Raw genomic sequence first — 20,193 nt, 5'->3', positions numbered from 1 at the left:
CTCTAGCCATTTCCAGGTGTGTGAAAGACAAGAGTGTGGCTGGGAGCAGCTGTTTTGGATTTACCAAGGGCAAATTGTGCCTGAATTGGCCTGATTGCCTTCTGTGAGTTAGCTGGCTTGATGTATGAGCGAGGAGCAGTGAATGTCACTTGCCTTCACTTTAACCGGGCCTTTGGCCTGATCTCATTTAACGTCCCCATAGTGAATTTGGGGAGATAGAGGCTGGATGGGAAGACCACAAGGCTGGTGGAAAACTAAGCAACAAGGCTCAGAAAATAGTGGTTTGACGTCCTGTGTGTAGCCAAACCATGGGTGTTGTTTCTCAGGGGCTGACACAGAGGTCAATACTGTCTTGTTTTATTTTATGAACAACCTGACAAAGGGTTGAGTCCGTTCTCAGCAGCTGTGTGGACAATTGCATGCTGCAGGCAGCCTTCAACACACTGGGTGGTCAAACTGTGGCAGAGGCTCCTCAGTGGCAGAGCTGACTGAACAGTCATTTGGAGAACCTGCTCTTACTAAAGAAGTTCAATGGATTCCTCTGTACTTCATGTTTAGGTGGCGGTGTACAAGTGTGCAGGGCAGGAGTAGAAAAGAAACATTGGAGGTTGCACGTAGATCATAGGTTTAAAACACAGTATGTTATATATATGTGGCAAACTGAAAACGTGGCTATGTTTATGTGAGGTTTACTTGAGGTTAGACTGGACAGGCACATCACAAATTGAATGAAAATACCATAAGCAAAAAAAACAGAAAACACCACCCTGTTGACTCAGTCTGTGCTCTGTGAAATGCCTTATTCAGTTAACTGAAGGCAGTTCTGGGTAATGGCATGTTATCTTAAATAATATGGTTGGCCAAAAAGGAGTACTGAAAGAGCCTAGAATACCAAAACTGCCCCTCACCGCACACACTTAGAAACCTAACCCAAAACCTAGCAAAGCCAAAGAACTGGGAGAAAGAAAAGAAAATACATTAACTGGTTTATACTGAGACTCACAAAATTGATTTCCATGTTAAATTTGGAGTTGTCCCTTCTGCACACAAAACCTACTTCAAGCCTGTACCTGAGCGAGCAGGTTGATCTGCAGCGTTCGGATCTGGAGCTGGCCTTGTTCTGGATCCACATTTACATCTGAGCCACCCAAACAGCAGAGGCCCCAGTGAGAGCTGAGAAAGTGAGCATATTTCAGCAGACCTTGTTAATTCACACATTATATATAGCATATCCAGCGATGATAGCTGGCCATTAGTAAATGGGGAAACCTGACATGGAGTTTGAAGTGATCTGGTCAAAGTCATAGGATGAAACCAGATCTCGGCATTTTACAGCTATTATGCTTATATATTTGCAGATCATTTTTAATGCAATTTGTCAATCAGCGTATGCCAAACGAGAGTTTCCTGTTGGCATTGCCTGGGAAGCCATTTAAAAGCCATTTGGAGCAGTTTTGCTCCGCCAACCTGGCATAGAGGTGGAGTGCTGAGGTGAGGCTTTAACCCCAGATACTTGGAAAACCCATTTCTAAGTAATGGTGGTTTTGTGGGTACATACAACTTCTGAGAGAGGCTTTGAGGAGGTTACAAGCAGACGTCAGCCTTTGGCATCCGTCCCTGCTGGGACAGGAGAGGGCTGTGGTTAGGGCTGTGATTTGCAGAACCGTGCAAGTGCCCCTTCAGTGTTTGGCAGAATTTCTGAGTTTCATGGAGAAGCATCTGAATTTCAAAGAATTCATCCAGCCAAAGGTGAAGGTTTCTGAGGAGCGTAGCTCACATGGATTCAGAGTAGCAAGTAGTTTTTAAGATAGACATCCTACTTTAGGAAGTTTTACTGGTTTTGGTCTGAGCAGGGCTTAAGAAAAGCAGCTTGAGGCACTAACAAATTATTGTTCATTTCTAAAACCAGAAGACAAAAAAAAAAAAAAGAGAAAAGAAAAAAAAGAAAAGAAAAGAAAAGAAAAGAAAAGAAAAGAAAAGAAAAGAAAAGAAAAGAAAAGAAAAGAAAAGAAAAGAAAAGAAAAGAAAAGAAAAGAAAAGAAAAGAAAAGAAAAGAAAAGAAAAGAAAAGAAAAGAAAAGAAAAGAAAAGAAAAGAAAAAAGAAAAGAAAAGGAGAACCATCCCACTTCTTGTGAACAAGAAAATTATCTGCTTTAAGTTGGACTTTAATTCAGGAATATTCTTTTACAGAGTGTTCTTTATAAAAGGCAAACAATGTTGTGCACAATACATACCAAGATGCAATGTCTGGACCTGGCCTCTGTTGTCCATCGCACTGTTCGTACCTATCTGTTCTCTCCCTTCTGTGTTGTAGGAAGCTTACTGTTCATGCAGTAATTTTCACAGCACGATGAGATGTCCTTTGTAGGAAAACCCTTTTAGCTACTACTTTAGAATAATTTAAAGGTCAAGAAACAGTTTTAACTTCAGTTTCTAAGGAACATGATCAGAATCATCAATCCAATCTTATAAAACAAAACCTTGTAGTTAAGATGCCACCTGGCAGTTATATAGGAAGACTATTCTAAAAGTATAAGAAATACAGATTTATATGAACTTACATATGTTTTGTTATAAAGTATGATATATTTCACACATTTTTATTATGAGCAGAGCTTGAAATGAGAACATGCAAAAGTTGGAGGCACTGGAAACATCTCTACACCCACTTAGAATTAATATTAACAGTCCTTAAAAGAGAAAGCAGTGTGTCTAACCCAAGAATTAAATTCATATTCCTACCCACTTGTGCTCTTTAGCTGTAAGAAATAGAGAAAATGAATTGCCTAAACACGTATAATCTCTTGTTTGAGATCTGGCAGCAAAAGGAAAGAAAGCTTACAAAGCTGTGAAGCACAAGTGATACATCATAAGAACTCTTTACAAGAAGCTTACAACACGGTTTAATATCTATACAATCTCTATAATAAATTGAATTTCCACTGGTTGTTTACAGGTTTCGGTGCTGCTGTCATCTCATCCATTCTTTCTAAGAGACTCTGCTTATGTAAATAAGGATTAGTTGGCGAAGTTAATTATAGTAAGAGAAAAATCGCTGTTGAACTTGGGAAGAAAATGACGTCTAGAGAATGCCTGTTCACTGCCTTCTGCTCACAGTTCTATGGTGATTTTGATTAGGACCTTGGATATCCCCAGTCTGTGTTTCTCAAAGTTCTGTACATGACAGAGAGATGCAAACTAACTTCAAAACATGTAGCTGGGTACCAGAGGAGGGCTCACTGCAGCAGTAAAAAATTTAATTTCAAAGGAAAATGTAGTAGTTGAACAAAATAAGGTGTCCACTCTACAAAATGTTGTTATACCACACGGATTATCATGTCTGTCCATGTGGGAAACTTATTCTGTTGATGATTAAGCCGGAAATCCTTGCCTATTTTGGCTCCACCCTGGGTATACCTACAGACCTTCCTGTTGTCATCTCTATCAGACTGGAGAAAAAGACTGCAAAGGAGCACATGTGGTAGGAGTGCAGGAGTGGGTGGTGGGTTGGGGTCTTCCTGTGCTGTGCACCTGTAATCACCCCAAGTACCCACTGCGGGCACTCTACCTGAGTAAGGACAGCACAATCAGGGCTACACACCATTGGTAAAGGCATCCTGAAATTGTTGAAAGAAAATTAGTTGTCACGGTTCCTGCATGTGGCATAAAGGCACGAACGTGCTCTTTCAGAGGTGTTCTTGTGAGGCAGTCAGGGGAGCACTAGTGAAGCTTTTCAGATAAAGGGCGGATTTTGGTGGGACTGTGTGATTAAAAGAGGCACATCTGGACTGTGTGAAAAACATTCTCTGTAGGAGTAGGCAGAAAAATAGAAATGTGCGTTCATCAAAAACTCAGGTGGTCAATCCGTATTTTAGAGATGCAATCTATTCCAACCTGGACTAATTGAAATATAATTTTTAAAAAAAATTCTTTTTCAATGTGTTTTGGAAAAAAAAAAAAACACCATGTTTTCAAAGCATGTTTTGATCCCAACAACTGTAGTTACAGATCAGACAATTGGTGAAAAATACCTCAGACAGTCACAGTTTATACACTAACAGGCAAACTCTGTCAAACACATCCTTCTTGTTGGGTGGGTGTGTTTAACCTTCAAAGGTGGAGATTCCTCAGGGAATCTACTCCAGTGCTGTATTAACCCTACCAAGTACTGTATTAACCTTACCGCTAGCTTCCGTACTAGTAACATGATTTTCCTTGCTATAATTTAAGACTATTATTTTTAATATTGTCTACCACGCACATGAAATAAACTACTACTTTTTCTTGCTCCCAAGCTGCGTATGTATCTAAAGACTGCTGTCCTTTTCCCAGTCTCCTTTTTCTTCAGGTTAAACTATGGTAGATTGTTTGATCTTTCCTCCTAAGCCACATTTTCCAGTACTCCAGTTACCATCTGTGCTTCCCAAGACTCCAGTCGGCGGCCCACGTCTCAAGGATCAGACCTTCCGTGTCGTGCCCAAAACTGGGAGAAACGTCAGCTGAAACAGCGCCGGTGCTGAGCTGAAGGATTAAGATGTGCAGTGCTTGGTCAGTCCTGCGGGGCCTCCCTGGGAGAGGGATGCTCTGGATTCACAGAGAGCAGGGTTGGGAACCTGGGGCTATTTCACGTCCTTTGAAATTAGACAGGGATCGTGCAACGCTGCTGCTGTAACTCGATGTCCTCATCGGTGGCTTACCTGGGGAGTGAGTGCCCTCTGGAGGTCAGGGAGCACGGAGCTCTGTGCGCCTTCACGACGAACACCAAAATCCCCGTGCTTTTTAATTGAGATGTTCTTACACGAACAGGAGCTTGAGCCTGACAGACTGGGCATCTGCCACCCTGTGTGGACTTGGTGACCCACAGCAAGAGTTGGAGCTGCTCAGTGTATCTGGGAGTAAGGCAGGCAAGTGTGGTAATTTTCAGCATTACGCAACCAGCAATAAATATAAAAACTGCCTGTGCCGTTTTTGGAAGAAGCTCTGGACAACACAAGGACAAGGAGAGGCTTGCTTTGCTCTCCCCTCTCCCACTTTGAGACGTTTTTGAAAGCAAAATGGTTCCTGCTGCAGCCATCTGCTCTCAAGACTGAAGAAAGCATTTTAGCTGAACAAGGTGGGTTTTTTTTTGAAAGTGTACGTTTCCATTTTCTGTGTGTGAACACAGTTGTCTACTACAGTTGGATATTCGTGTCTGCAGAGTGGAATCAGCCCTTGCGTGGGCTACTTTAATGCCATCATCTTCCTTCTTCTCCAAGTAGCTTAGCTGCCATCCTGAAAGCCTTCATCCTCCAGTTCTCAGATGCTGAGGAAGCCAGGATATGGCTGTGGGCCATGGCCCAACTCTTCCTTCTACAGTGGCTTTTTTTTTTTTTTTCCAGAGACCACCGGCGTGTTGGCAGTGATCACACCGTTCCCTACCACCTCTTGTGCCTGTCAACTGCCTTCTTCTGCTAAAGTCTAACCTCAAAAATAAACAGTCTCAGCTGCAAGGCGCTAAGTAAACACAGCTCCACCTCAGCCAAGTGTGAGATTGCAGTCTGCTGTATCAGGGCAATGCTAGTGGCTTCTGTGTTGGTCTCCACCTAGGCAGGGCTGAGCATGGTCCTACAGAAGCTACATGCACCCTGTGAAGGCAGGCAGTGTATGTATGTTCCCCATGCTCTGCTGATTACTGTTTTTTCCCTGCAAAACAATTGCATCTGTGTCAGGAAGATGCGCTAGTGAGCAGGCTTTAGGTATTTTGTCGATTTAGGTGGTGGTTTCCCTGGGCAACCACAGATTTTAGGAACTACAAACCTGCTAAATTCAAGGGTGATGATCAAAAGAGCGTAAGGCAGGTTGCTGAGCAGCATGCCTTCAGAGCAAAATGTAAAAGCCTGCTTCCTGGTCACTGAGTTTCCATCAGCTAAACGAGGAAAAAAAAAAAAAAAGTAGCAGAAGGGAATTTGAGAGCACAGGGGAGAAACAGAAAATCCAAAGAAAAAAAAAAAAAAAGAAAACAAGTGAAAAAAAAAATTGATCTCCCTCCCTCAGCAGGGAGAGTTGAAAAAGCACAGAACACATCTGACATGCCTTAAATTTTACTCTTTAGAGCAAGCTTAAACATGCAAGTGGCAGGCTGACGAATCCTTGGGTAAATACATGAAATGTAACAACCTGCTGTGTTTTATTGCCCAGGCTTTCAGAATTTGAAGTATGTTGTTTATGCTGTGACTCATCTGAGCTGGTCTCTGTTGATTGTTTCTTTTCAGGAGGTAAAAATTCAGGAAGAGTTTCAGAAGAGCCCTTTGGCTCTAATCTTTCTGATGTTAGTAGCAGTGTTATTGTGGGCTTGCATGGGAAGAAGGATGAGATCTGTGGTCCTGACTCACTGTATATGGCCGAGTTACCCCAAATCTGAAGAGAATAGTCTCCTCAGGCATTGTTGAATGACATCCATCTTAGTTCTTGAAAAATTTCCATGCTAGACAGTACTTTTGGTCTCTCTGAGAAAGAAAAAAAAGAAAAAAAAAAGAAAAAAAAAGAAAAAAAAAGAAAGGGTTTTGTTACCTGCTAATTTCAGTGTTGTGGAATCTGAAAGAGGTCTGCTAGGTAGATCTCTTTGACTTGCTTTGTTACTAGTATTTTTACTTGAAGCATTAGGAAGGCTGGAGGTCATCCTCAAGTTTCCTCTTTCATGCTCCACTGCTGAAGAAGTAATCCATGTTTACCAGCATCTTGCCAAGTTCAGTATTCATTCTGCTGCCAATGTTCTGGTTGGTGGAGTTGGGAACTTTGTTTGAAAACACAGATATATAATCTGGCAGTGGCTTCTGTTCCTTTTTCTTACCCTGAATGAAACAAAGACCATTACTGCTAAAGTTTTCAGAGTTACATCCTTTACTTGTTATAAAAATTCAAGTTACTGAGATTACTGGTAATATCAGCTCTTTTGCTTTTAAAAACAGAATTTAGATGTACTTAAAATATAATGCTTACTGAATGCACATGAAAGTGTTGCAAAAATGCAGTAAAATGATTTTTTTTCCCTATCCTCTTTCATGGGAGTGAGATAACACAGGAAAATGAATCATTTTTAAATATGTTGCATGAAATGTCAGGAGAGAAAGAATTTAGCCTGCTCTGGAATGGTAGTGATGTGGGAGGTTTTTTGTTTCATTTTTAGTAAGTGGCTTGGGTTTTGGCATGATGTCATTATCTCACAAACTCTTCCTAGGAAGTTGGTTCTTCTAGCACTTTCTGTGTATGGAGAAATATTGTTGAAATATTTCAATAATTATTCAATATGATAATGTTGAAACAGACTGAACACAAACACAAGCTGTATTCCTTTTTAGCAGATGAATGGTACCTCGTCTGTCTTTTATTTTCCTAAAGATTTTAGTATTAAAGCATTTGCCAGTTATGCCCAAGTATTCCCCGATTTAAAGCATTAGCCTACTTCAAACTGATGCAAGCTAGAAGGATCCCGGGTTACAGGTAGGTGAAGTTTTGTTTGAAACTTACCATTTGGTCATAGTCCTTTAGGAAACTCCAGTTCTGGTACCTTGGAATAGAAGTAAAAAATGCAGTTTAAAATTTTCTGTCTCTGTTGGTCATATTTGAAAGTCTATTTATCTGCTCAATTCCATACTTACAAGCCAGTTCTTACGCCTGCAAACTCTTTGTACCCAAACCTGTGTTTTCTGTGGTGAAGCCCAGGGTTTTCTTTATTCCCGTACTGCACCTACGCTTTGTTAGGAGTGTATTTTTGCTAAAGGAAGACGAGGCTAGCATGTCCACGATGTATTCCTTGTGTAAATGCAGATAAATCTACAAAGTCCTGAGTCACTCTAGCAAATTTCTGTCCCATGCCTTAAATAAGACAGAGCTTCTTATTTTTTAATTGACCAGTATTCTGCTGGCAGAAGTCCCCGGTAGGAATTCCCAGAGCTATATTTGCAGCAGTCAAACACCCGCTGGAGTATTTTTGTGCAGATAGGTATCTGTGCTAGGAGCAAAGCAAGGAGCCAGAAGACCTGAGTTTTGCTCCTCAGCCCTGTTCTACACCTGGTGTGTTACTACAGGGCAAGTCCTTTGATTTTCTGTCCTTTGCTTTCTCTGGCCAGAGGTAAAGGAAACTGTACTTCACCTGCTGTTGTAAAAGTGCTGTGAGGTCGACAGAGGAAGCAGTAAATCTAAAGCTGTATTTGGGACTATAATGGGCTCAAGGGACACCACAGTTGACCCTGAGCTGGTTACTGGTGTCCATGTAGTGCTTTGTCTAAGCTCACGGTGCTGAAGCTGCACAGCCTTCCGAGTTGAGCTCTTGTGTACGGCACAGCCTTGTACCTCATGGACACAGTGGCCTTGGGTTTCTGTGCTGTGCTCCCCCATCCTGTACAGCTACGCCTGAAGAGCAAATAAAAGCTAATTTATGATTGTTATGTTTATTATTATGTTTTGGTATACCAGCACAGCACAGGGGGCCCAGATTTATTTATTTTGCTATGTCAGGCACTCTGTAAAAATACCAGATTTGGATGTTACTCCTGGGACTGCTGTTCCCAGCGTGGGACCACACTGTGGTGCCAATTACTGAGAAATGTTTGGGTCTGTGCCATTTACCTATACCCACTTCAGGTCAGACCACCAACACGTAGCAAGCCTTGGTTTGGGGATGGGGATGTGGAGCTGAAAGACTTTTCCCTGCAGGCTGTAGCGTGTAGAGAAGCCAGCTATGGTGGCTTTAGGCACCGGTCCACATACCCTACCCCTCCACGGGAGGCCTGTCTTTGTAGCTAAGAATGGAGAGCAGGGCATGCACCAGGTTTATGATGTGTTAAGTACACATGAAAGTAGGTTTGCACCAACATCCATGCCTGTGAACCCCAGCAGAGAGGTGCAGGCAGAGCATCCCTCCTGCTGCCTGTGCTCTGGAAGGGGTATGGAACATACTGGGCCCGCTGGGAGAAGGCCTGGTGCACAACTGGGAGAGGGTGGCATTGCCTCCACAGCCCTGCCTGTGCATGAGTCAGCCTTTCCTTCAGGTAAAAAGGAGATAGACAAGAGTGTAAAAACAGCTCTGGAGAAGCCAACCCTACTATCTGCATTTCTCCAGAAGGGTGAGGAGGGCAGGGCTCTTCAGATGCTTTCTTTTCCCTTCCTAAAAACATCCTGGAAGTGATGTGCTTCATTCTCCACCCTTTTGTTTTATCTGCTTGGCTAGTGCATAGACAGAACCGGAGCTGGCTGTGCTTTCACCAAGGACATTCTTCTGATAAATGTGTCCATGTTGTGTACAGAAGCACGAACATAAGGCACAAGTTATGTGGCAGAGGCAGGGAGGATGTTAATTTCTGATTCCCTCAGGTAGCTGCTGTATACACGACTGCATGCCGTTCAGCCTGCTGAAACACTACAATAATGGGATTTGCCTGTCTGCACATGGCTCGTGGGGCATGTTCAGGGATTTCCAGGCTGGGAATACAGAGTCGCGTTTTGGCAGAACACTCTGTTCAACTTCCATTTCAGCCACTTCCAAGAATATGAGAAGTGGTGATAATATCAGCGTGTCTGCAATAAATTATAAAGGTTGGCACATTTATGTAATCATTGTGGAGATCTCTATTAAGCTAAAAGATATTAAACATGCAGCTCTTTGCATCTCTTCTTTGGCTTAGGCCTGGTGTGTCAGGAGGTATTAGCATAGATTTTGTCCAGTGAAGAATAACAGAGATGATGTAGCCTTAGACAGAAAGGTGCTAGGGTCTGATCCAAAGTCCCTGCAGAAGAAAAATTCCCTTGATAGCTTAGGCTCTGAATCAAGCCCTAGGACTGTCAGGGAGCATCAGTACCACTGTCAGAATGAGTAGAAGAGGGGTGAACTGGAACAAGTGACTTACCAGATTTTTCTTCCTCTCTGTTCAGCCTCCACAGACTCCCTCCAGATCTTATCCTGTTGGACCTGGTCCTGCTGCAGTGCTGCCGGCTCATCTGCCCTGCTCCGAGCAGCGGGCTGTGCCACAACAGGTCTTCCAGGCTGGGTGCTGCCACGAGACAGGGATGGAGCTGAGGCTGCTTGCCCCAGAGGTGTTGTTGCTGCTTGCCAAGACCTAATCAAGGTGTTCCTCCTGAATCCAGAACCCTTTCCCAACACGTCCATTTTGAGACTCACTCTATCCCTGGTATTATTAGGTATATTGGGACTGTCACGGAGGTTAAACCTGCGATTATTTGTGCTTTCAGAGCTCCTTCTCTCCCAGCATTTTCTTTTAGCTGCTGATTTGGAGTGCTTTAAGAAAATGAATGTAGATGCCAGCACTGACAGGCAGAGCTTGGCACTGTTTCGCTTCCCTGTTACTTAATGATCATTTCCTACTGCTTTACATTGCTTCATTGCCTGAAGGCTGGAGAAGTTTTCATGGTAACAACAATTTCGTCAGAAATAATTGTTCCTGAAAGCCGTCAGTAAGCAGCAAACTCTCAGCCTAGGAGGCCATTAATGCTGCGTGCGGCTGAGACCACCAAACTCTGCAGAACGATAAAGCCTGGTTTAGCGCAAAGCATGCTGTGGAGCCGAGTTTGTCAGGAGCACTTTTGTTGTATTTCTGCAGCAGAAGCAAAATCTCCCGAAAGCTGCTGGTTTCCCTGGTGTGTTTACTGTCTCCATTGGGAACGAGCCTGCCTTGTGAATATTCACGAGAAAGGGAGCGCAGCCCCAGTGCGGACAGCTGCTGGGGCCTTGAAGTCTGTTTGAGGCGGAGTTTGTTTGTTTAAAATAAGATACTTCAATGAATCTGTGCTTTAAATCTTGTTATTTTTATATATATATAAAAAATGAGCAGCCATAGATCATGAAAAGCCCTTTTAAAGTACTTAGAGATTTCTGCAGAAGATATTAAGCAACTATGGGAAGTGCTTTTTAAGTAACTTTAAAGGGTCATTAGTACACAAAGTGAGAATTTTCAAAACTGTGTCCAAAATGTCAGTTTGTCTTTACAGTCAGCCTGCTGGTCTTGCGTGGTATGCAGTCACTTCTTCAAGTATTTGTGACCTTGCAGGAAAACGGGGTATTTTAAGTATAAATTTCCTCTCAAATTCTTGACTGACTTGTTTTTGAATAATGTGGATTAGCTCCAGATGAGTTCTAGCCTCTTGCTTCATCTTGCTGGTAAATGCTAGTGAACTTAAATCGATTCTTTATTTATTTATTTTCAGATATGTTTACTTGGGGTATTGGAAAATATATGCTGATTTCGGCAAGTAAATAATTTCTTTTAAAATAGTTCTAACTATAAAACAATTCAAACGTTTCATGTGGACATTTTTGAGCAAGAGTTATTTCTGTATTTGGAAACCCTGACTTTGAAAATCGCAGTAACATAAGAAGAGAGAAAGAAGTTTGCCTCAAAACAAAATGCTTGTCCCAGGGTCCTCTCCAAGTTGGACCATGTGCAGCCAGTTAAAGAATTGGACTTTAGCAGCATCTATCTGCTTTAAAAGGAAGCTGAGGCACGCTTGGATGACCCGATTCATTAATCAATGCACATGGGATTTTAGCTCCTGATCATGTCAGGAAAGGATCTGAATGGGAAGGCTATTCCTGTGCATGAAATGCTTTTTAATTCTTGTTTACAAAGTTCTTGTGTTATTTTTTTCTAACCTTTCAAGTAATTTTCTGCAAATTAAACATAAAAATAAGCTAAAAATTATTGTCAAGCTGAGTACATAGCTTCCAAACATCCTGTTCCAGTTGTTTCTCTGGATATGATAGATGGGAATTGGATCATGGCTGTTTATTTTTTTTAAATATTATAATACTATGACTGTAGCTGCTGTTCCAAAAACAGACCACTAAGAGCAAGTATTTTAAAAACTATCCCATCTTCTGCTGGGACCAAAAGTCATTAAGGGAATGGTTGCAAACCGTTAAAGCACATCGAGGGGAGGGTAAGGGCGACATTTCTGGGGATAGCGCTAGATTCCTTACTGGATATATCTGTAGCCCATTTAGGCCATGAATTAACAGCTCAGCAGCTCTGCAGATATTGAACTGTTTCCCCTAACATTGTCATCTGCTGGTTTAGCATTTTATTGATTATAAGAATTTGGGGCTTTTAAAGAGGGAACTCATTTGAGTTGATAAAACTGATCTACTGTGTACTTCTTTTCATCCTGTGGTAGAAAAGGTTGATGTTTGTTGTAGCTTCATGTCATATGTATCATGTAAATTGATTATAGCATCTTTATTTTTTTCTGCTAGGGGGCATGAAACTGAAAAAAGTCCCTAATGAGTGTCAGTGTAGGAGATGGCGCCTTTGATTAGGAGTCTATTTTGGGATTAGTTTATCTGATGAGCAGTGTCAGTGTTTATTATGCTGAGGGAGAACTTAACTGAGGTTATTCCTTTGTGGCTACTAGACAGGTGATGATACACACTACAAATTTTTCTGTGAGAAATGCATGAGTTAGTTCCTCCCAGAAAAGAAAAAAAATATTTGATAGGCTTTTTATGGAAAAAAAAAAAAAGGTTCAGGTGTTTAGATAAACCATTTTCATATGACCACAAGAGGGTATTGCAGTATAAGTTATGCAAGACTTGAGCTAATGTTTGACTTTAATATGCACTACCTTATTTTTAAAATATGCATTTTTCAAAATTGATCATTTAAATTAACCAGTAGTTAAGAAAAACAGATTATGTATGCCAGTATTTGATGTCCAGATCCAGAGACAATTTCTGAGCTGGGTTTTCTAAAAATTGCTTTGGTTTTTATAGTAAAATTTCCTGCAAAAATTATGTCTTCTAAACTTTAAGGACAGTGTTACCAAATGTGCACGCCATGTTTTGTACAGTTCAGACCATGGAAGAGGGAGCTGGACGGATTTCTGGATTCTCCTGTCCCCGAATCTTTTGCTGAATTTAAGAGAAATGACATGGTGTGCCTGCCTGTCTCTCAGCAAACTTACCTTCAAAATAAGAAACATCCCAGCCATATTACATTATCTATGAAGAGCAAATTTTGGGGAGGTGTGATTAGGTGACGATTTGATGGACAGCAAAGTTTTTTGTTGGTGGTGGTTTTGTTTTGTTTTGTGTAAGAAAGTTTGTATTTGATGGGAAATGCTTGCAGAGATCTAAGAAACACAAGTGATGTGAATAAGAGGCAGGAGCAAGATCATCAGCAGGAGGAGAGGGCGGCTCTCTGGACGCCAGCTTTGGAGACTGGTTCATTATTTGGAAAGTTTGCCACTTCACCCGTGGGACGGAAACCCCCATGTCAATCTTTGGGTACAAGCAGTGCTTCCTGTCTCTGAATAGTGACATTTGCATTGGCGTCATCAAGTGAATCAGGATCGGGCAAGTCAGCCAAGACTGCAGGTAGGAAAATGGGTACTGGTAAAGGTTAGCAGAGTGGGAAGGTAGGTGCTCGGTGGCGGAGCGCTGTGCGCCCAAGGGAGGAGGGATGGATGGCAAAGCATTGCTGTCCCTCTTCCTCACCGGCCCTGGGTATTAACCAGGGGGCTGTACAAAGCCTGGAAATGGTGGATCCTACTGACAAGTTACCCCTTGGTCTCTCAAGAGTGGAGTGGCTCAATACAGACTAAAATAAAAATCCTACAAACAACTTCAGAGTAAAGCCCCTTTTAAATGAAGTCTGTGTAGCCACCTGGTTAAAGGCCTCATACACTCTTAAATTTTACTGTAGCTTTGATACAAAAATATAAACTTCTTTCCTGTAATGAAGGTCTGCTGAGAGAGCCTGACAAGTTTAGAGTCTGTTGCGTCGGCAGCTTACAAATACCACAGAGGGAACGTCTGCTTCCTGTGACACAGAGTCTGACACTTCAAAATAAAATCAAAGCTGTAATGCAGACTGCAAGAAATCTGTATCTGGAACCTGGGTTTTTTCCCTCTTTCCTTTAGTATAAATTCAAATGTTACAAAATATGCTAGCTACTGATAGGCAGTTATTTGAAACAAAAAAAAATATATACTTATTTGAAAAAATATTATTTACTTGAAAAAATACTCAACGGTGGCTATTCCATACAATATGCAGGCCTGTTAGTTTCTGTATGGGTTATGTCAAACGCAAACGATAGTTGAAATTGGAGATAGAAGCAGTATAGCTTTGCAATATGGAAAATCCACATTTTGATACATTTCCACCAGTATTCTGCCACCTAGACTGATAGTCACATAAAGTTGGAAGGCACCATTAGAATCTTCTCCTTAAATCTGCCAGGTGAATGCAGCGGTGGGATTTCAGGTAGGGAGTGCCGAAGGGTTGCTGTGTGTCTAGGAACATTTAGAAGTACCTGTTTCAGGAGAAAGAAACAAAAAAGGGAGGAATGTTCCCCTCTGGCTGAGTCTTATCAGTGTTTTCAGGTGGTATTTCACATAATTTCAGTCTTGGAGGCTAGATCTTGTGAAGAAGTACAAAATTGCCTGGATGGCCAAAATTATCTTCTGAATTCAATCCGAATTGTTCAAGTCCCATTCTCACCACGGCAGGGAGCTCTTGTAATTGTGTAGTAGAACTTGGCTTTGTTCTGTTTATTCTCTTTTTCTTGCACAGTTCATTAACAGTTCTAATGTGTATATACATTGAATATGTACATATATAAAAATGTATATTATACATACAAAGTGATTAAGTACTCCTGAAAAGGCTGGATTTCATATTGCTTTAGTACCTGAGGCATCAGTCTTGACCTCAGGAGTCTGGCAGAGCTCTACTTTTCTCCGACCCTGTGCTCTGTGGAATGCATCTAGGAACAGTTAATCCCAGTGTCCAGGTCAGTTCATAACAGTGAGGAGAAGCTGCCTTGCAAATGCTACAGAGACTGAGTCTTCTCTCTCTGTTACCTGGTGCACTGTAGTACTTACAGAAGTATTTTATAGTGAATTGTAATATTCCAGATGTGTATGACATTAAAATAATGTTCAAGACGCTTTTCAGTTCTTTTTTTGATTCTTCTCTGGCCCCGGCTGTATCCTCCAGTAGCTAAGAGTATATTTACTAGTCTACACTTTAATACACTCAATGTTTCATTGATATATGCTCACCATATTCATTCAAAGGGACGTTGACTTTCTATTTTGACATGAGATACCAAAAATTCTCTCCTACAAGGTACACAAGTTCTCTGCAAGTTAGGCAGTTTTCAAATCTGGATGCCTAAATCTTGCATTGCATCTTGTCTGTAGATATTAAATGAAAGGGTCCTGATTTTTCCTAACATTTATAAGTTCTGTTGGCTGAAAATTGAACTACTTCCCTTTAGTTTATTCAAGGGAAGTGTCAGAGCCTAAAACTGTGAAGCCTTGTCTGAACACGTCAATCATATGCTTTCTCTGTTTTTCAGCAGAGCTTTTACCATCTTCATGCAGGTTTCTATTAATGTAGGTTTCCTTCTTGCAAGTACCAGCTAATGTTAAACCACATGTTAGGCTCATGTATGGCCAGCTCTGACCATTAGGGATTAAAAGGAGGTTCTTCCTAGAGGAAGGATATTCGCATAACTGGGTGTAGGTTTTTTTATCTTTTTCTTTGATTCCCTAGGACCTGGTGACAAGTTTCCTGAGATCACAGGAGGATTCAGGTGACCTCAGGAGGTCTGTAGCTGCTCCGAGCAGGACTATGAGATGAGACCAGCTCAGGGCTTTATGCAGTTGGTCTTGAAAGCCTCCAAGGATGGAGACTGCACAACCATGGTGGGTGATGTGCTTTACCACTTGACTGTCCTCATGGTGAAGTTTTGCCTTACATGTAGTCAGATAAACATTCTTGTTTCAGCTCGTGCCTGTTGTCTTTCATCCTCCCACCATGTCCTGCTGTAAGCAGCCTGGCTTTGTCTTTTCAGTAGCCTCCTTGCAGGTACTGGAAGACTACTCTTGGGTCTGGCTGAAGCTTTCTGTGCACCAGATTGAAGAAGACCCGATGAGCGGTCACACTGTGTTGCACAGGTCTATCTGAGCTGTGCCTAACACTCCCTTTTCTGTCCCTGCCTGACTTGACTACATCTTGCTGCTCATGCCCAGTGAGACAGATGGTCTGGGGGACCTAGAAGGGCAAGTGACAGTGCACGGGGAAAGCACAGTGAGTTTTGCCCTGTTTTTCTTTGATCACCTGTGCTGGTTTGTTGTTCAGTTCAGCCTCATTCCTTCTAGGCCTGTAGAGAGTTTCTTTGTTTTTTCTGTGGTGCTGGAAACTTTTGTTCCGTAAAGAAATGGGCAGCCAAAACAGTGTGAAATCTTCCAGGATGTGTTTGAAGCTTCATATTTTTAGCTCAGTTGGGCAACATTTTGTGTGCCAATACTAAAACGGTAAGGCAAAACCGAAAGGAAAACAGCTGTGTCCTGGGACCTTATGGCCAGAGCAGCCAAATGGAGTTGGAACAGCTTTCAGGTGGGATTTCTAGTGTAACAGATGCTTCATTGAAGATCCTTTTATGGTTTTATGGAGAAGAATGGGATCCTGACTGTTAAGGATGGGCTGTGTTCTGGTTTTCAGGATAGGCCCCTGTGTTTAGGAATCCTTATCCTTAGATTTTTGAAACAAGATATGAATGAACTGGCCTCTTGAATGCTTAAAATTAGAAAGCTTCCAAAGCAGGAGTGGACAGCTAGGCAATTGAAAACACAGGTGCAGAATTAGGATAAAATCTTACTTTCTTACAACTTGACCAGTTAATGGGAAAACATCAAGACCTTCTACTTTTTTTTTTGTGTGTGTGTATGTGTGTGAGTTATCCCCATAATCTGCACAAGTGCAGTATGAGGATTGTACGCCTCTCTAAAAATCCAGCTTTGATCACAGCACTGACCTAAGTGCATCTCTCAGCCTTTTCCAGGTAGACATCCTGGAAACCTTTCAGCAAAACAGTGATTTCTCAAAGACTGTTGACCTGTTCAACCCGAAATATTTCATCTGAAATGTAATGAGCTCAGTGAATCTTGGATGAATGAGAAGCAGGGTTTCCAAAATGCTTCCAGGATCTGGAGCACCAGGACAGAGACAGAGTAAAGCCAGCTCAAATAATTTTATCGTACTGCACATTATTTTCTGTTATTGATTTGCTATTTAAAAGAGGACTTACTCATAAGTAAAGGGAGAAGTTGGGTGGCACTTTGTAAAATAAATCATTTAAATTTCCAGTCCTATGTTGGAGGAAAGTATGTGCTTTTTATCCTCCATTTGTTACAGTTTATATCCCTAATCCCAGCCATTTTTCTGTTGTAAGAGTTTTGTTCATGCACTTGAATCTGTTAGTTGGAGGATCAGGTTGTTTCTCAACTGCCTTTTTAAAGTCAGATGATTAAAAAACAAACAAACAAAAAACACCTATGCCATTAGCGTCAAATGAAAAGCAGCTACGCTCTTGCACTTGCAGTAGGAGAGCAGTTTATATGAGCAGAACATTTTTGCTAGTTAATGAGAATATAATTTCTGGAAGTATCCCGCTCTAGCTCTGTAGTTACAGTGGTACCATACTGTTGCAAAAGGCCAATTTAGGGACTTCTCAACAAGCGTCTCTGCTAGCTGTTCTGTTCTGGGGCCTTTTTGGGCCCAAGTACTCCGGGGCTGTGATACACATCCAGGCTCAGGAGAGCTGAGCTGCAATCCCAAACTTAATGCAACTGGCATCGGGTACCCAGAGCCATGTTAAAGGGTGGAGACTGCTGCAGACTTCTAAAGCTGTGCTGTATCTCTTTGGTCTCTGCCTTTTTCCATTCCTCCGGAGTCTCATCAGCTTGGTAGAATGGATGTCCACCTGGGCTGCGCAGCTCAACTCATACAGACCTACAACTTTGCAAGAGTACTAGAAAACAACAACAGCAAAGCAGACTTTGCAAAGTCTTTCTTCCTTCTAAAGCTTTTCTCACAAAAGACAGATTAAAGTACCATTTCTAACCTTAAAAAAAAACAGTTTAACTTGCTTTTCTACCTACCTTTGTTTATGGTGAGTATTCAAATTCACTTCTTTAGAATAAGGACTTCTCAGCGCCATGGTGTGTACTTTATACTTTGTTTTATGGACTCTGCTATTGGTGCTGTTGTTAGCCTGGAGAAGTAAATAGACTTCGAGCAAAAGATCACGCCATAGCAACCCTCAGCTTCTGTTTACAGTTCAAATAAATGTCTGTGCCATAGAAATTTATGTTCGGAGGAATTTTCTAAGCTGGTATGCTAATTGGTTTATTAACAAAAGGATTAATGCAGATAAGTTGAAGACAAATGTACCCTCAATATTTAAATGGTGATTCATTTCATTATTTGAAAGCTGTCAGTAAATAACACATCACAGCCACTCAGTAGGCAGAGGGTATTTTTTCACTTATTTATCATAGTAGAAAGTGCACGACAGTTCTGAGGGAGATTCATGAAAGCACTCAGCAGAATATGAGTTGTCCCATTAAAATCTGTATTAAAACTTCATTTGTTTAATGGGAGCAACTCTGCATGTTTTGAAAACCCAAGTGTGTTGGTTTATAATTTTCTCACCTTTTGGTTAAAAAAAGTATCTCTTATTTAAGCAAAACTTCTGTTGACTGTATTGAACATTTTTCTGGAGAAACGCGAGTGGAATAAGTGATGTGCTGCTCTGAAAATCCCAGCTTCATGAGGTTTCGGCCTTTAAAGGTTACGCCAGGAAAGGACATTTTTTTTCCTTTCTGCAACTGCTACTAAGACACCATTGCTAGCAGCGTCTGGTTTTACTTTTTAATGTTTTTAAAAGTTTGTTTTAATGTTTTACAGAGTAAAACTTCTAATGTTTTAATGTGCAAATGTCCAAACTTTTTATTCCTAAATGTAATCATTCCTTACAGATTTCCCCCATACATGTTGGTCCTTCAGCCGACTTTTCATTATACTTGGCCAGTGGTGCAGAAAGGTCCCTTCCAAACCAAACTGTGATTCTGCCAGCCTGGGATGGAGCCACCGATTTGGAAGTTATTTTATTTGGTGAAATCCTCGCTGGTTTTGTCACGAAGAGTGGCTGGAGAGGCCGGCTGGGAGGCAGGGCAGGGTTAGGTATATGTGGACATCCTTCTGATTTGGTTTCTGCTTGTGTTTGTGTGTAGTGCGGGATAATGTGTTTTAATTTAAATACAGAGGTGGTACGTGGCCAGCTGGTGGCACAGCTTCTGGTGATACTGCTGGACAAATAAAGCCTGCATAAGCACAACCAAAATCGGGCCAAGCAATTGGCCCTGTGGTCGTGAATGGGTTCACTATTAAAAAATGTTTATTTTAGCCGAAGAAGCTGACCAGTGTATTCTTACACAATGTGCTATATGCAGCAACGTGTCATTACATGGTTGGAAGTTTAAAATACCATCGAAATAGCAAACCTGACATATACGGTCCTGAAATGAATCAGATGAAATGTCCCTCATAGAACACTATTTAGCTCTTTTGTGAAGGGTGAAGACTTGCAGGTCAGCAGCCACCCTTGAACTCATGCTGGACAGCATATAGAGCTGTATAAGGTCCGTGTATATAGGAACTGGGGACCACCACATACGGGATAATCCTGCTCAGGAGAGGGGGATCACGTAGGTAGGGTTTCTGGGCCCAATCCATCCCTGTGCTGGTGGGGTGGGAAGCCCATGGGGCAGGGTATGGGGCAGGCTGCGGGAGGCCTAGAGGGCCTGAGGGAGGCAGGTACGGAGGTGTTAGGGTAGCACAGCAGCATGGGCAGTACGAGCTAGGATTTTGGGGGATGTGTGCGGCTGTAAGAGGGTACCTCCTCCCCCTATCAAAATAATAATATCTAAAAAATAGCCACAGACCATCACTGGGAATTGAATCGTGAAATCCAGAGGGAACTGATCCTCTCAGATCCTCCAGCGCAATGCTTGCTTGGAGCCTGCCTGCAGCGTGCACGGATCCAGATTTGTGCCTCTTCTCTCCCCACTTCCTTACACCATGTCGACATTACCTAGGTGAGGGAAAAGTCAGGTTTTTATATAGCGCTTGCTGCTATAGAAACCACTGGCTCTGTAACGGTGTGCCCCGCGATGGAGGCGCTGCCAGCAGCAGCTCCAGGCTGGGAGCTGCCATAGCCGTGGCTGTCAGCCTGCAGCGTTTTAGATCACAAAAGGCTCACGAAACCTTGGGCTCAGCGAGGGGTTGTTTACGCTGGAAGAGAAATCCATAGCTTTGTAGTGTAAAGATTTATCTGCTATTTTGTGTCTGT

At 42.0% G+C, this 20,193-nt stretch overlaps 1 protein-coding gene across 2 annotated transcripts; it reads right to left on the bottom strand.

Moving 5' to 3' along the window:
• Nucleotides 1-3,949: 3,949 nt before the first annotated feature.
• CIMIP5 (ciliary microtubule inner protein 5) lies at nucleotides 3,950-19,931 on the bottom strand. 2 transcript variants are annotated; one of them, XM_080584073.1, is made up of 5 exons: nucleotides 17,942-19,930; nucleotides 9,885-17,811; nucleotides 7,507-7,546; nucleotides 6,631-6,830; nucleotides 3,950-6,485 (listed from the first exon to the last, which is right to left on the bottom strand). In XM_080584073.1, exons 2-4 carry the CDS (start codon nucleotides 10,142-10,144, stop codon nucleotides 6,675-6,677), a joined length of 456 nt encoding a protein of 151 aa, XP_080440199.1. In that variant the 5' UTR covers nucleotides 10,145-17,811; nucleotides 17,942-19,930; the 3' UTR covers nucleotides 3,950-6,485; nucleotides 6,631-6,674. The 2 variants fall into 2 exon arrangements, with proteins under 2 accessions (XP_080440199.1, XP_080440198.1); XM_080584072.1 differs by having other exon boundaries at nucleotides 3,950-6,830; nucleotides 17,942-19,931.
• Between the last annotated feature and the right edge of the window lie 262 nt (nucleotides 19,932-20,193).

The sequence above is a fragment of the Anser brachyrhynchus genome (genome assembly GCF_964034855.1).
Source record: "Anser brachyrhynchus genome assembly, chromosome: 3".
NCBI lineage: Eukaryota > Metazoa > Chordata > Aves > Anseriformes > Anatidae > Anser > Anser brachyrhynchus.
Note: the sequence above shows the minus strand (reverse complement) of the source record. Positions and strands in the feature narration are given on the sequence as shown.

Coding starts and splice junctions, on each gene's coding strand:
- CIMIP5 (XM_080584072.1), bottom strand. CDS start 10,144: ATGGACGTGTTGGGAAAGGGTTCTGGATTCAGGAGGAACACCTTGATT. Junction 7,547..9,884: donor CAGAGAGGAAGAAAAATCTG/GTAAGTCACTTG, acceptor TTCTATTCCAAG/GTACCAGAACTGGAGTTTCC. Junction 6,831..7,506: donor TAAAGGACTATGACCAAATG/GTAAGTTTCAAA, acceptor TGTTTCATTCAG/GGTAAGAAAAAGGAACAGAA.